Genomic DNA, 17,063 nt, shown 5'->3' on the forward strand with positions numbered 1-17,063 from the left:
AAATACCCCAAGACTTGAGGATTTTTTGTTCTATGAATTAGAGACATGAAAGGATTGCCTCAGCATCAGAAGTGTTATAAGCTCACATCTGTAAGTCTTTCTTGGAGATTTTCTTATTTCTTATACAAGAATGTTCCCTGTCTGAAATATTTCAGTGTTCACTCTATATCTGAGTTTGAGAATTATCTAATCCTTTTTAATTTTTAATTTTCCTCTACTTTTTCTCCACACATAGGACAAGCACTTGCTTTCAATATGATGTTTAACACTTTTTATGTTTTTATTTCAGTCAGCTTGAAAACATGCTAGTAAACATGCAAACATATTGTAAAGGTTTAAAATTCGGGGTGTGTATACATATATCAGCAGGAGTTATGAATTATGTATATTCTGAGCCTATATAAATTAGATTTTGAAGAACAAGCATCTGAGTACTCAGGCAGGTCATAATAAGAGATTCCATCTGAAATGTAGAAACTACCTTGAATAAATTATCCATAAGTTAACACTCTCATTACAATGACATATTATTTCTGGGTTTGTGATGTTCCTTTAATGCACTCTGACTAACTGTTCTAATGGCACTTTATGAAACCATTTCAGACTTTTTTTCCCCATTGAAATTTAACACACTTTATTTACATTTGAACTAAAATAATTTAAAATAATGTAACATTGAAAACAATCACCCACTTCCCAATGTGGAATACCATTTTCTTCTGCCCAGAAACATTTAATTAAAGCAGGATATAACTTCAGTAATTATTTTCACACAGAACGACTCTAAAATTAATAGTCACTTGTAAGACTGTTTAAAAATTGGGAGACTGACAATGAAAACAATCTTAAATGCTTTGTTTATGTGACGAAAAGGAGTGATCCTTTAATTCCCTCACACACATTAAACTGATTTCACAGAGTTTCTGTACTGGTGTTTAACATAGTCAAGTGCTTGAGGTTACACAGAATAAACAATCTTGAGATCTTATTGCAAATGTTTGCAATTTATGATGTAAACTGATTTGTGAAAAAATAACAGGATCCATGTCATTGAAGCCAAAAGGGCATTTTTCAGAAATCAAAATAGTTCCGAAATTTGAGCACTGGGTTATACTAAAGTATTACCATCTGAGGATCTACAAAGTTATAAGTGTGGGGAAAAACTCAAAATAGATATTTATCAATTCAGATTCAAGCAAAGGCCTCCGATCTTACCGGGCCCTCCAGTATCTTAAGGTCCTTAATACTAATGATGTCTTGAATAATCTCTTTTAACTCGGTTTTCCCCCAGGGAAAAACATCAGGGATTTTGTAGCTCGGGAAGGTTTTGCACACCTTGAAGGGGCTGGGGGTGGTGGTGGGGGGGTGGAGGGAGTGGCGAAATCTCTATTAATTATTTATTACAATTATTGAGTTCCTACCAAAACGACGTGCATGTTGGCCCTTATTTGAATTTAAAGCGAAGACTTCTTCGGACCCTTTCTCAGTGTGGCTTTGGAAACCCTGGGTTTGGAACGTCCCTCACACACACCCAGGCGCCTGCGGGCGAGTTTGGGTGCCGGCACTGGGGGAAAACCCAGGGAGAGCGTGAGTGGGAGGCCGGGCCCGAGGGACGCGGCCCCGACCCGCCGGGAAAGGCGGCCTCGGCCTCGCTGAGTCTCGGGAGAGCAGACATCCCCGACGCGTGGGTCCCACAGGCCGCGCCCAGCTCAAGTACTGCCGACCGGGCCAAGAAACTTTGGCCTTTCTCGCCCGGCCTGGCCGCCTCCGCGGGCTCCCCGGCGTCCACCGCTCCCCCCACCCCGGCCCCCGCTGTTGCCGCGCCCAGCCCACCTCGCTCCTGCCGCCGGGAAAGTTCCGGGACGACCTAGGCCGTGCTGCCGCGCCCCCGTCCTCGTCCCCTGGGCCTCGCCTGCCCGGGCCCAGATGTACTTGCTTCCTTTGACCTCAAGCTTCCCCCAAGCTAAGCTGCGAGGACAGGCTGGGCTTCGCGTCGACCGTGCCGCAGGCTGGACCCAGGACGGAATACCTAACTCCCCAGGGCCCAAGTTCTCCCGTGACCTCCGACCTCCGTTGGGGTGCCCCTAGAAATGTCCGAATCAGCGTGGGGGCCTCCACTAGGTTTGGGCTGGGAGCCTGCGTGTTCGGACCCTCGGGCCGGGCGCTGACGGGAGCGCGCCAGAGGCCGCCCGGCTAAGGCGGCCGGCTTGGCGCGCGGATTCAAGGTGCACCCCACCCCTAGGCTGATGTTTACTACGAAAACTAAGGACAGGTAAGAGACCTGTCAACTTGTCAACTAGGAGACTTGCAAGGCCTGGGCGCTGAATACGGCCCAAGTCCTGTTCAGTGGTCTTCGAAAGCTAAAAAGATAAATATCAAGATATCACCCACGTCTACTCAGAGGAACAGCTTTGAGTGTGCGAGCTCAACCCGGGAGAAGGCCAGGTGGGGACGACCGGAGCGCTAATGGAAAACGTCAGGCTTTGTCGAAGGGGTGGGAGGTGTCCACTATGCGCCCTCCGGCCCAAAGGGGGCCCCAAGGGACACTGGGGAAACCCTTGATCTTCGCGGGTGATGCCCCCATCCCCAGAACGCTCGCGGGTGGGGAAGGTCCTGTTCCCGGCCTGCCCGGGGCCGCGTCTTCGCAGTCTCGACCCACACTTAAAACAGGCAACGCTTTCGGGTTTTACTAGTGAGATTTCTTCCGGGAGTAGGGGGCAGGGGAAGCGGGAGGGAGGAAGAGGATCCTCGATATTCTAAGGACGGCTAGGACCCGGCTTTTCCTAAGTAGGGCCCTTGCTTCTACCTTTTCCTAGATTTAATCAACGAAAAATCTACATGGGCCAACGCGGTGAATTGGAGAGGGGAGGTGGAAGATTCGCCCTTCCCAGAGCCCCGGTTCCCTTCCGCGGCTTTTACCCACTCCCAAACCTTCAACCCTTGCTTGGGGAGGGTGGTCGACCTGGGGTCGAGTGTCCATTATGCCTCGATTAACCCAGGTAGATTTCGCACCCTGTGATCCCTCTTCCCTTTCTCCTCAAGCTGCTCCCCGAAAAACTTCAAAGGTGAAAGTGCAGCAGAATGAAGAATGAGAGTTAGCCTTGGGGAGTCCATTTTATATTATTTTACATATTACCTGTTCCTTTATTGGTTTGGTGTAAAATCAATCCGGTTCCTATGCTGGACAGATAAAAAGTGGGTGGAGGTTGCGCTCAGCGATATCGAGAGCCACAGATCCACCATTCTCACGGCCCCTTAAGAGCTGCACGCAGAAGCAGAAGCAAGCGCTTTTCCAAGTTGATGTATTCGAGAGACTGGTACACATTAATCAAAAAGGAAGAAGGAAAGACTATCCCGGATAGTTTAATAGTAACAGGAACAAAGATGACGCGAACCCCATCAAATGAAACAATACTATTTTCATTCAATTGATCGCAAAGTGTCTTCAATTAATAACTTGGCACTTATTTAAAAGGTTTAACAGAGGTGAAATCGAAACATTTTGTACCAACAACACATCATGAAATAACAGCATCTTCTTCTGTTTAAAATAACTTAATACACTAGAAAAAATATGGCAAATATAAATAACTTTGTTTTCATGGAGAACAAATAGTTACAAAGCTCAAACGCATACCAAAGTTCAGTTAAAAGAGCTTTTCCTCTTTCTTGTAAATTAGGAGGAAGAAAAAAAAAACAACTAAGGAGGTTTTCTAGTGATTGGGATACAGATTGCTTAGTCCAGGGTATCCCAGTTTAAATAGTTACATGAATTGAAACAAAAAAATTTACTTGAATATACACCTTTGTGAGATAAAATGCAAATGTTGTAAGTCAACCATCAGTTCACACATTATAGCCAAAATAAACTTTGTTCGTGTGTATCAACATATTTTACACAAACCTACTGCCTGTATCTAGTTGGGTATTATTCAAGGTGAATGTGACAGGATAGAGAGGGGGAAATAAAACAAGGTTCCCACATAGGACATCAGGAAATCAGCAGGAGGGAATAGAAGAAAGGAGGGAGGAGAGGGGACTAACATTGACTGAGCGCCTACTATGTGCCAGGAGCCCTCTGAGGCGCTGTACCTTTATTATTTCATTTGGTCTTCTTTTCTTTTTTCCTTTCCCCACATTTTCTGCCAGCCTCCGTCTTCTTGGGACAGAGTGTAAATTGTTTCCCTTCCAACTTTTTTCTTTTGTCCAACAGGATCAAAGACAGGGCAAAAATTATATATTTGATATATATCAATTTCCAGATGCTTTTGGTATTGTTTTTCACACTGAAGATAAAAATGGAGTAAGTGCATGTGAGTAAAGCAGGGAGCAGGAAGACACCATCAATGGAATACAAGTAACATGCAAAACCGGAATTTACTGTCAGCAGTCTGGACAGTGCTGCCATAATAATTTCTCAGAGAAATCACAGTCTGTGATAACATTTTTTGTATTAATATCATTTTTTCTTCTCGTTTTTGTACTGTCTTCCCTCTTCTTACTCTTCCATACGTGGTGGTTTTTAACTCAAAGCATCTGATTCAACGTAAAAGGAGGCCCGCCTCTCTTATCAAATTTCTTGTATTAAAGTGAACTTCGCAGAAAAAGGTCAGTTTCAAAACCTGTGAACTTCCCAGCTGCGCACTTTTTAAAATCTTAATTATTTAAATAAGTATACCTCTTCCTTCTGTTTTGCGGTTTTTTAGCCCGTTAAAAAAAACATACACTTTAAGTTGGTACCCCCCCCCCACCCCATTCTCTCGAGATTCATCCGGGTTATTCTCCCATATTTTTAAATGTATAAAATACTTTAATTTTTAAAATTTGTTTTTGTTCCTTGGTTCTTTCTCCGATTTCAACTTCTGTCAAATAGCAATAAGTTTAGTTCCCTTCCTCCTTTTTCTTTCTGGTTTATCTTTTCTACTTTTTTTTTTTTTTTTTTTTTTGCTCATTTTTTATTAACTGGATTTTTATTTCTACTCAAGAGTCCATCGTTGCAGCTTTGTAGTGAGCCACACTCCGGTGTCCCAGCGCTCCCTTGTTCAGTTTCTCTCCAGACTTCCCGAAAACTTGCCCGTACGAAGCCAAATTCTACGCCCTTGGATAAGTTTATGGTCAGGAGCCACAGAGCTGGTGCGCCTAGGGGGATTCAAGGTCCGGCGCGGAGTCTCGCCCTCCGAGTCTTGGATGTGGAAGGTGGCAAAGGGCGATCAGCGGGACGGAAAAAGGGTCGGTTCCGGAGGTCCGGAGGGGTTAAACGGAAAGCAGCGGGGCACGGAGGGTTTGCAGGGTGCGCGCCGCGCTGAGGGCGCGACTTCGGCACTGGTGTTGGCGTCACAGACCCAGGGCGGCAGCGTGCTTTTTGGCTTTCAGTCTGAGATCCGCGATGCTGGAGTTCTTGCTGGTGGTCTTGGCTGCGGCGGCGGCAGCCACGACAGAGGCGGCGGAGGCTGAGTCCGCCGCCAGGGTGGCCAGCGGCAGTCCGAAGGGCGGCGCCGGGAACATCATATAGGGCGCGTGCGCGGCCAGGTGCGGGTGCAGGTGGTGGTGCGCGTGCGCCACGGCGCTGTCCAGCTGCAGCTGCGCCTGAACCTGAAAGGACAAGGGCGTCACGTTGCAATGACTATCCTAGGGTGACAACAGAATAGAAACAGAGCATTAACGGCGTCCAGCTTGGTGAGGGGGAAGGCTGGGGCTGGGGACAGGAAAGGGGAGCTTGGCTGACCTTCTCAGTTTGTTACTGAATCTGGGGCGCTGCGGGGATACTCCGGTGCTCCAGAGTCTCTGCAGCTCATTCAGCACGTCTTACCTCCCTGGGCCCTGGGGGACTCCTGTCTGCAGGAATGTGGCCGCCCCCTCGGGAGCTGGGCCCATCAGAGGGCAACACTGCTATTGTGTTAAAACATCGCCCTCCTCAAAATTACAAAGGTAATTTGGAAAGGCTCTCTTGATGCCACCATACACCTTTTATCCATTAAAGCACTGAAGTAATAACAAGCAAACTATAAAACTTTTCTCCATCACCCGGGGAAATTATTGCATCTTCATCACAAATCGCACAATTGTTAGTACTTCTAACCTTTACTGCTATAACAATTATCCTTGTTATAAGGCAGATCTTAAAAATGCAGATTCTACTTCAGAAGGTCTGCATTGGGACCTGAGATTCTGCATTTCTAACAATCTCCCAGGTGGTGCTGGTGTTGCAGGCCTGCAGATCACTTTCTGAGTAGTAAGGGTCTCCTTTTAAGATCCCACTCTCTCTCCAATCATTCTCTCTTGCTTCAAAAGCCTAGCATCAGGATGTAAGCTAGAGTCCTGCAGTGTCAAGAGAGTTAAGATCTCCCTAACAGTAACCATCAATACATGGGTACACCCAGATGTCTCCCCAGTCCAGGGTGTTGCCAACTGAGAGCTAATTCTTGACTTCACAGCCCTACCAAGCAGGGGTCCCGGCTGAGGAAGGGGAAGGTCAGGCGCTGGTTGGGTAAGGATTGAGCCCTTAGGCTGGGAAAGCAGGGGCGTTTAGAGCACTGGGATTTCCCAGGATTAAATCATTGCTGCAGGCTGTCCTTTTAAAATGTAGTCTTAAAGGTTTCTTTATGCCTAAGAAAGGGATTGCAGAGGCAGGGCATCCCTAGGAAGACCAAGGCTTCTCTCTCTACTAGAGATGAAGCTTTGTTTGCAGAGACAGCTTTTAAAAATCAAGTCTGAGTTGGAAGTACTTTTATTTATTTACTTTTCTTTTGTCAGAGACATTTATTGTGACTAAGGGGTAGGAAATACCTAGAAAAATATTTAGAAAGTTGCCTTAGAAAACACCTTAGGACTAACCTCTGTATTGGATCTGACAAAATCTTAATCAAAAGGCTTTTCCTTCCTCTCCCCAAGTGCAATCTTTAGTGCATTTTTAAAGGACCAGTTGCTGGCCTCAGGCCTCTGCAGGTTTCCCCTGAGAACAGAAAGGACTAGGCATATAGGCCCCTGACATTTTATAGGTTTTTAAAGGGGAGTAGATTTACTATATCATCTCAAAATTATTCTTCAACTGCATGGACACCAACACTGGGACTCAGAGAGGGTATATTCAACAATTCAAGCAAACATCCAGGTCTTTTTACAGTTGAAAACTGGTTGAAACTGGGCAATACTTGCCTGCTGAAATGGCATCCTTAAAGCTCCTACGTTGACATAGGGTGCAACTCTACAAGCTTCAAACTGGCTGGCAGCCCCTATGAGAACACCTGTAAAAAAGGGGGGGGGAATAAAACACAAAAATGTGAGGTTAATATTTCCAGCATTGTCTCCCAGAGTTCCAAACAATACCAAAATAGAACAAACTCCTTTGGAATTGGACTGTTATCTTCCTAAACAGCTGCCACAATGAAAATAAATGTACTCCCGAACTTTAGTACTCTCATTAACTGCTTTCAGGCAGATTTTAAATAGAGAACATGATTATCTTTCTGAGTTTCTTTCTGACTTTGCATAACAATATTACCCTGTTCTCTTTTTACTTAGAATATCAGATGTTCTTTGAGAAGCATACCTTTATGGAGTTGATTTTCTTGTTTTCTACATTTTGCTCTTCGATTTTGAAACCAAACCTACAAATTGGAAAAATAAAATAAAATCTAGATTTTATGAACTCATTTTCCTTTAATTACCAGAGTACACTGAAAAAAAAAAAGTAGTATTTTAGGCAAGGATTGAGAGATGTAGCAAGTGATATTTGAATTATAAAAAACACTCTCGATTTCCAAAGTCAAATAATGTAAATGAATGACAAAAAAGAATTTCATAGACTTTTGCAAGATAAATTGTTTCTTGATAAATTACTATTAGTCCTGGTTTCATCTTTCTACATTATAGAGTCCCCAAGGCCTAAAACTCTCCCTGATACCTGATACTAAAGTGATAATGGGTTTAGATGTTTGCCCAGTAAAACCTGAGAAGAATGTGCTCATTAATAGCCTGTAATATTAATTAGCTTCATCTTCAAGAAAAACCAAACACCAAAGCAAATAGTGATTCTGTTTTGGGGGGGTGGAAAAGAGTGGGGGAAGAGGTAATTAGTGCCATAAAAGCCTCACTACAAAGAAGTTTAGAATTTCTCTGTTCCTCTGTGCAGTAGAGTGTAACACAGTAGCAGAATAATTGTGCCATTATCATGATAATCTAATTCACTTCTACAGAAAAAATCCACTGCTTATGGTTAGGGTAGTAGAAAATAACCCTAAAATTTAAATAAAAGTATGAAAAAATGAAGACCAGCAATAAAGTTCACTTCTTAAGAGGGGGGAAAAAAAACCAATATTCTGTGAAAAGGAGAAGGTATGAATCAAGTAACTCTGGATACTGTCTTCTCCTACATATTACCTTCTTAAATACACTTGCCAACTTTCAGAGGCAGTATGACAGATTTTTAAAAATTCATACAAAGCTTGTTTTTACACTCCAATCATACAGCATTATGTTCCAATAATACAGCATATTGACTGATTCACAAATTAAGGTTTGAAAAAAACTATAAAAGAAAAATACTGCTTCAGAGCTTTTTCTTGTTTTTGAAAGCAAGTGTCATAGTCAATACAAATCTTCAAAAATTCCCCTGCCTTTTAGTGTAATAGAAGGGTAGATTTTGTGCCAGGGTGGCATCCTTTGTGTAACTCACATGGCCTGAGGCTTCTTGCCTCTTTTTTCCCCTAGAAGAGTTGGAACTGAGATACTAATTCTCATAACTGTAATAATTATCATCATGTCTTTAAGGGGTTGCTGAGCCTCTAGAGATTTGGGTACACACAGCAAAGCAGCAGAGGCTTAAAAAGGAAGAGCAGAGCCTTCTATTGACGGCTGTGATGACCAAGGCAGCCTATTATTACTTTTTCCCTTCAACATGACTGCTCTGTTTTTGTCCTGATCCTATTACAAGATGCGGGAAGCCCCATAAGAATTGCATAGTTTGCTGCAGATGGTGGTCTCTTCACCCAGAGACCCCGGGAGTATCTGTTACAGTGATACTTTGTAACAGCTGCAGATGTTCAGGCCTAAAACTGCTCCATGTGTTCAAACAAATAATGACCATCATTTTCTCCTATTTTATTATTTGAGCGGAAATACAGTCTGAAACACTTAAATGTTTTCTCCATAAAAGTAGAAGGATATGTATGCATGTGTGTATATAATTTTCTACCTTGAATGCCCCCAAAGCCCATTGCCATTACTTCCACCCCCATAACCAGTGAAAAAACAAAAAACAAAAAACCTGCTCCAATTCTAACTTCATCACATATGGCACTTGTTGGGTGTTCGACTCTGGGAATGCCAATATTAAGATATGTAAGTTGTTTTAAAATCAAGTTCTGTAGGTTCAGGTTTGCTGTCTTGGTTAAATGAGGGAACAAAGAGTGACCAAAATGCATTTCTGTCTCCACTGTTTTACACACAGTTTGAGATCGACTGCTAAGGGCAAACTGTAAATTTCCACACTTAACAGTTGCTAATTTTCTTTATAGTCTGTACATCTATAAACCTAATTGGCATATCCGCTTGGCAACCCTAGACCCCGGAGCAGGCCCTCAAGGAAAACCAACTCAGGCGAACAAAATATTCGTTGTAACTTTTAAGGCATCCAGAAGATAAAACGTTTTCTGTGGGATTTTTTTTTTTAAGGCTTATAAAAGTAGGCCCATTAGGATTAAACCACATTAAAGGCATCGTAAGGCGAGGAGGGAGGGGGTGGTTGTGGTTTATAGAAACTCTGGGAGCAAGCCCAGCACAGCTTTCTTCTGCTGGGAACATATGTTGGGATGGGGTGGGGGGTAGGCTACAAGACTAAGATTTACTTTGGAAAATAAGACCTCTAGTAAAGATATCCCATCCCTTCTCACCTCACTCCAGACTCTTGAACCCGCGCCCTCCGTGTGTGTTTCCCAAGCGGCCTCTCTAACCCACGCGTGCCCCTCCTCCACTCCCCCGAGCCCTGCCTTGACCTCCTCACAGCTGGATACCTGCACTCGGGCTTCGGACAGTCCCAGCCTTTGGCTCAGTTCCTCGCGCATGAAAGCGTCTGGGTAGTGGGTCTCATCGAAAAGCCTCTCCAGTTCGTTGAGTTGTTCCAGAGTGAAATTGGTCCGACTTCGCCTCTGCTTGATTTTGGTCTGGCCTTCGTCCTCCATCCCTTTTGCATCCTCCTTGCGATCCTTCAGCTCTGGGGACACTGGAGGGGGCACCACAAATAAGCCACGCATATGTCCACGTGCGCACAACACACACACACACACACACACACACACACACACGGACAAAAACAACACAGCAAATCCTGTTACTAGATTTGTCTACAAAATGATGGAGGATCCTGCCCCCTCCCGGAGTTCCTGTCTAGTCCCTCACCCCGTCCTGAGGAAGAGGATTCTGGAGACGCGAGAAGATCAACTCTGGGCCACCGCCTGCCCCCAGCTATTCACCCACTCACCCCTTCGCAACTGCAGCCTCAACTCACCTCCTCACTGTCCGCTCCACCGTCCCCAGCCCTCCCCCGCGAACACCAAATCCATTCCACTCAACCTCTCTCGCACTCACCCTCTCCCTCGCAGGCACGGAATCAAGAGCGCCGCGCCCGGCCAGACATAGAATCCGGTCGGGGCAGAAGGGCGCGGCGAGGCCATGCACCGGCTTCTCACCGGCTACTCCCAGGCCAGCTCCGGCCGCCGCTGGCTCTCTGTTTCTCTCAAACTTGCTGCTCTAATTTGGGAACAATTGGGCCCAAGGGTCGCAGCGGCAGAACAAGACCCGGGTGCTGAACGGCACTGGGAGCCGCATCTCCGGGCTTTCGGTGCTGACTCAGGGCTCAAGCCTAACCCTGCGGAGGGCCACTGGCGGCCAAGCAGTCCCTACCCCCCATGCCGGACACTGGGTGCTTGAGCAGAGGCACCCACGCCATGTTGGCTGCCTGAAGGGCTTGCGGCTCACGCCAGGCCAAAAGGCGAGAGCGGATAACTAGCTTCGCGAGGCGCGCGAAACAGACCGCTGCCTCAGTTCTCTCCTTCTCCCTCCCCATTGGAAAGGCAGACTCGACCCTAAATGCTTAAACCCACAGAGATCAACAGGTTCAAGCAGAACATTCGTGATCCTTGGTTTCTATTGGTTGCGCAAAGCCTTTTCATGCATCTAGCAGCTCGGTTGTTTAATAAAATATGCATTTTTTTTTCCTGCTCAGGGTTTGCACACATCCGTTGCTACTTTACTGTCCCTCCTTCTCCCTTAAAAAACAGGAGCTCTGCGAATGTGAGCATACAGAGTCACCCGAGGGATATATATTTAGGCCAAGGGGCAGTGATCAGGGGAGCCCATATCAACATAAGCTGCCCTCTGGAACCTTCATCCTCTGCGCCTGAGTCGGAGCCTTGGGTTTTTAAGGTGTCAAAGCTGAGTTTGGATAGTCGAGGCTGTTTGCAGTTCTTCCTAGCCCAGGATCCCGATCAGCATGGGTGTTAAAAATCATTTCCGGAAGAGCCAGCCTGCAGAGAAATTAATACTTGTCCTGAGCTTGGAAATCAACAATCCCAGGACTGTGTCTGCCCGGGTTCAGACCCTAACCGCGCGATGCGGCGGGCTGGTGTACCCTGGGCCTGGAGCAGCGGACTCACGCCTGGAAGGCTGCACTGGCCGCCTGACAGCTGTGCCACCATTTTCCAAATTTAGGAGGACCTGCTGCCTGGTCTGGGAGAAGAAGAGCCTCTAGATCCCAGCCGAGTCTAGCAGTCTAGCTACCATGATCTTAAATGTTGCCTGCATTTCTTGTACTCAGAGTTCGTTTTATGGACATTCGTCCTTACACGGGAGAGGAAGCGGATAACATTATAGCTAACATTCGGAGCCAAGTTAATAAAAATATTTCCACTGATATTGTAATGAAATTTAAATATGAAAACACACCCTTCAGATTCTACTTAAGGGTTGAGAAGTCTTTGTCTATTTTGTGTCATCCACAGTGGATGCCTTTCAAACTTTTGGAGCTTCAAAGAGAAAGATGTCCACATTTCCACTTGATTAATAGACTTAATATAATCTCTATTTTGCCCCCAAATTTCATTTATTGGCCTAAACAGGAACAGACCGTGTTATAAACAACTTAATTGCTTGCTTAAATATGTGATTCTACGCATGTCACATATTTTCCTAATTGGAAAAATATGGCAGCACACCAGTTACTGCAGGCACCAAGTGCCAAATTAATTTTATTGTTGAACTCTTTTGAATTGGTACAGGACGCTCCACCATCTAGATAAAGCCATTTCCTAACACTTTGCTGGCACCAAAGAATTCCTCATCCCCTCCACCCCCCCCCCCGACAAAACCAGAGTACTAAAGGATTCGAAACAGCAATGGAATTGTGTAAATATCGAAAAACCAACCAAAAAAGGGAGCCTAACGTGTCTCCCGAGAGAACAGTCTAGACTGCCTTGGCCTTGTTCGATCTTAATAGCTCAAAGAGAATGAGAAGTTTTGACCTCCAAGATCCGAGAAGCCAGGATCTTCGTGGAGTTCGAGTGGATCTTAGCCGCGGCCGGAAACCCTGGGGCGACCCGAGAGTGAAATCTCTCTCTCCTCTCCCTCCTTCCTGTCTTTTTCTTTCTTTCTCAGGCCTAGGAAAGGGGCTCCCGCAAACTCGGCGCTAGATGATAACCAGAATCCCGCCGCCTGGCCCAGCAGCTGTCAGCACCCCCGCCGCAGCCCGGCCCAGCGAACTTCCCCATCCGCCCGCTGGCCGTCTGGGCTGCCGGCCCATCCTCCGGCTGGTGAAATGCGCTACAGTGGAACGGGCATAGCCGGAGCATCTGAGAAGGGCGCGCGCAAACCCCACGCCCCCGTCTTCACATACACTCGGACCCCACCCACGACCGTGCACACCATCGGACTCCCACCCCTCCATCATCACTCTAGCTTCCAAAGCTGGGGTCCAAGGGCCCTCTCCGCGTCCCGCCCCTCTCCCCGCTGGGCCTCGGGGTCCTCTTTTGCCTGAGAGGAGTCAGGAAGGCGGGAAGGGGAATCGCGGCTGGGGTTTTAGGCCGTTACCCTCGGTGAGCCGCGGGCTGCCAGGTTCCCTGCTTCTCTCAGCGGCGCCCATGTCCAGCTCCCGGACGGGAGAGCGCCCTCCTCCAGCTCCTCCGCCTGCTCCTCCTCCTCCTGCACCTCCTCCGCCTCCTCCGCCTCCGCCTCCGCCTCCTCCTCCGCCGCCGCCTCCGCCGGCCGCCCGGACTGCCGGGCTGCTGCGGTCGTCGCGGCCCGGCTCGGAGCAGCCCGTCGGCTCCTTGGTCCCGCGCAGCGGCCCGCTCTCCAGCACCTCTCGGTACGTGATCGCCTCCTTCTTCTCCTTCACTTTCTGGTCAAAAGACTTAGAGACGAACGCCGTAAGTTCTTCCATCGCCGCCGAAGCCGGTCAGCCCCGCGCTCAACCTCTCCCAGCCGAGCCCCGCTCTTTTTTTCCTTCTTCTTTTTTTACTGCTCCAGCCCCCCCAATAATAACACATCAATGGGGCAGGGGGTGGGGGAGGAGCTGGAGGAGGAGGAAGAAGAAGAAGAAGAAAAAGAAGAGAAGAAAGAAGAAAGAGGAGGAGAAGTAGGAGAAAAAGAAGTAAGAAGAGGAGGAGGAGGAGGAAGAAGAGGAGGAGGAGGAGGAGGAAGAGAAGGAGGAGGAAGAAGAGGAGGAGGAGGAGGAGGAGGAGGAGGAGGAGGGGGGAAGGGGCGGGGGCCGCCGGAGGGAAATGGGAACTGATGCTTCCCTGCCGGAGCGCGCTTGTTCAATGTTAAGATCTTTGACAATTCTTCCTGCGGAGAGTTCAGATCTGATAGCAATGCTGCGCTTGAAGTCTCACTATTTATACTTCGCAAAGGCGGCCCCTTGTTCTGAGTAAATTACCTCCCCTTCGCAACTCGGAGGGAGCCCCTTCCTGGGGAAGCACCCGCACCACTACCGGGGGGGGGGGAGGGAGGAAGAGAGGGAGAGAGAGAAGGGGGGGGGGAGAGAGAGAGAAAGAGAGAGAGAGATTGAGATTGATTGAGGCTGGAGTCCAGGCAGGCTGGAGCAGGAGTGGGAGGGCAGAGAAGGGGACGGGAGGGGGCGGGAAAAGGAGGCCGGTCCCAGGCCGTCCGGGTTTTCAGATAGCCTCGGCCGCCCGTGCTCTTGGCCATTAATCCAGGATTGACGAGAATCCCTAATTAATTTAATTAGGCGTGGATTTTGCGTTGGTGTCACGATTCAGTTAAACACTGGGGAGCTGGACCTACTCCGCCGGGGCGTGGCCAAGAGGAAACTGACAAGTGCGCGGCTGCTGGAGTCAGTCGGGTATCCGGACTGGGCATTCGACCCCACAACCTCGCACCGCGTCAGGGTGCCGCGCAACTGCTCCTTCCCCGCCTTGCTGCCAGGCTTCCTTGACCTGCATTAGGCGCCCCGCACCCCAGTTCCGTATCCTGGCCCTGTGTCCCAATCCTACATCCTCCACCCTTCAACCCACACAGCTCGGCAACCTGGGTTCACAAACCTGCTCAGAGTCAGGGTCCTTTACAGCTTTCCAGACCCGCGCGGCTCCTTAAAGGGGCTTCCCGGCTCGCAGCCAGAGCTGAGCTTGGGTCTTCACTAAGCTCCCCGCCCAGGAGAGTTTGTGATTCACCCCAGTACTCGTGCCCTGGAGCCCAGGCCGACACCTCTACAGACAAACCCAACTCGTACGGGCCAGTCTATTTAACACATTTCCCGAGCAGCTGTTCCCTGACAGATTCCATTTTAAAGTGTTTCTTTAGCGCCTGGTCAAGGACAGTTTGACTTCGTTCCCTCTTTGAAGTCTCAGGATCCTGACCCCGTTTCCCTTACAACTCCCTGAACCCGGACCCCTCCCACAATTAACTACAGGAGGTCTTCTTTAGCATCCTCAGAAACATTCTAGTTGATTTCCTAATCTTGAAAAGCGAATTATTATCCCTCTTTGAGTTTGAAAGAATTCATGTTACGTTTACGCCCCATCTAATTTTTTTTTTTTTAAATTATGGACTATTCAAAAAGAGAGTCACCGGGAGAAAGGTCTCTCTCTCTCTCTCTCTCTCTCTCTGTCAACGCCACAATTTAAAATTCTATTCCTGGACTATTTTCATCGAAATAGTTTGTTATATGGAAGGAACATCTATATTACTGAGTCATTTGTCCTGTGTAGGGCAAAGCTTGCAGTGAGCAGTGTGGCCATGTATATATCTCACACAAGAATATTTACATAGGAAAGATAATTACTTGAGCCTACAAACAAATATATCTCTCCAAGTGTGTTTTGGGGGACATTTTCAAGTAGTATGACTATTAATGCAGGTTTTCTTCTAATGTTAAATGTAACTAGTTCATTTTCTTGGATCTGATACTCTCAGGAAAAATAGAAGCATTACAGAACTGTGATAGGTATACTTCTGCCCTTCGATTGAGGCATGAACAGATAATTTGAAAACTATCATCAAAACAATCTGAATCATTTGTAAAAAGAGAAAACAATTATATCATCAGTGGTTCTAGAATATATAAAAATAGAGGCTATATGTACCTTTGTCATTCTATATATACTACTCTTCAGATTAAAATGTTCACATTTAGTGAATTTAAGGAAAATGAAAATCATACTTTTTAGGAATGTTACTTGTCTTTTTCTTTTGAATTCTGAAGTTGTCCTTTGTTCTTCTTAAAACATTTAGTGCTGTATTTAGGAGAAATAATTAAAATCTTTGTTTCCAATAGCAATAGCTTTTAGGTATTAATGAATTATATGAGTGCTTGCTTCTATTTTATCACACTACAAAAGAGACTCACATACTCACATTTTTCAAAGTTATGAATTTAGAAACATGATTTTACACTTAGTCTTGGTTTACTACTTGTAACCACTTCAATTCTGATATTATCAGAGAATAACCATAAAACTTTAATCCTTTATGAAAATCCATCTTTCAGGTTATTTAGCAGAATGACCAGGAATGGGGTCAGCTAAATAGATGTGGTGCTCAAAGAGTTCTGAAACTGAGGTGTTAAATGTGTATTCACAAACAGCTCCAACATAACGACTATTAGAAGTCTGGCAAGGGATCAGGAGACTCAATAGCTACTTTAAAAATTCTGTCTACTGAGGTTGAGGGAAAGATGACCACTTTAAAGGTGATCAGGGAAGTCTCAGACACAATCATCGTGGAACTCACACCAAATAGATTTTTCCCACAGATTTTCCTGGCATATTGGCTTTTTGTATGCTTTTAGGAATAGTAGTGTTAATATCAGATGCCGCTGTGAGAAATCTGCAGTGCCTCCCAACAGATTTCCACTGGCCCAAGGAAAGTTTAGTTAAAAACCAACGTCAACAAAGTTTTAAAAACATATGCTAATAAATGCTCATGAAGTTCTAATGACGTTTCATTAGATAAAAAAATTTTTCTTGAGACAGGTTTTTCAAAATGTGGTTTTGGTAAAAAGAAAACAACAACAACAACAACACTGAATAAAGTTTAGTTGCCAGCCTGCAGACAGATACACAGGTTCCAATGAAATTCAGGATGCCAAGCTCCCCTCCTCCAAGCACTTGAATTATTTAAAATAAACGTGTAGTGTAGTAGTTAAGTTTTAAAACGGTCCCTCAAAACTGGTTATTTTAAGGTAAAGTCATTTATGAGCAATATATTTGTGGAGGTGATTTTCACCCTCTCAAACCGTCAGCGGAAAACTCTAGCCTGGATATCCATCAGTTGTTGTGACGAGTTGGTTCTTGCAGTCGACCCAAACCAAGGCCAAGGGTTTATTCACCTCCTTTAGGTTTCTTATTAGGTTTCTTACAGATAAATAATGTAGTATGAGTTACAGAAAATGCTGAATCGCTGTAATTTCTATTGGTTTAAACAACAAAAAATCTATACATTTAATTTCTCTTTCAAAAACCTCGGCTCCCTGCCTCAGGCAGCCTTCTCCTATTCCTCCACCAACCCGTTAACTTTAATGTGGGAAACTAATTTGCACCCAACCTGTGAATGCCTTC

The 17,063-nt window shown here is 46.1% G+C and overlaps 1 protein-coding gene across 2 annotated transcripts; it reads right to left on the bottom strand.

Annotated features, from left to right (window-relative positions):
- Positions 1–4,839: 4,839 nt before the first annotated feature.
- SHOX2 (SHOX homeobox 2) lies at positions 4,840–13,535 on the bottom strand (the record flags this gene model as incomplete). 2 transcript variants are annotated; one of them, XM_080796308.1, is made up of 5 exons in its annotated part: positions 4,840–5,592; positions 7,156–7,244; positions 7,550–7,607; positions 10,011–10,219; positions 13,081–13,429. In XM_080796308.1, the coding sequence occupies 5 exons, from the start codon at positions 13,427–13,429 to the stop codon at positions 5,335–5,337; spliced, it is 963 nt and encodes a 320-aa protein (XP_080652434.1). In that variant the 3' UTR covers positions 4,840–5,334. The 2 variants fall into 2 exon arrangements, with proteins under 2 accessions (XP_080652434.1, XP_080652433.1); XM_080796307.1 differs by having other exon boundaries at positions 4,947–5,628; positions 13,081–13,535.
- Between the last annotated feature and the right edge of the window lie 3,528 nt (positions 13,536–17,063).

This window comes from Martes martes (assembly GCF_963455335.1).
Source record: "Martes martes genome assembly, chromosome: 1".
In the NCBI taxonomy this organism is placed as follows: Eukaryota; Metazoa; Chordata; class Mammalia; order Carnivora; family Mustelidae; genus Martes; species Martes martes.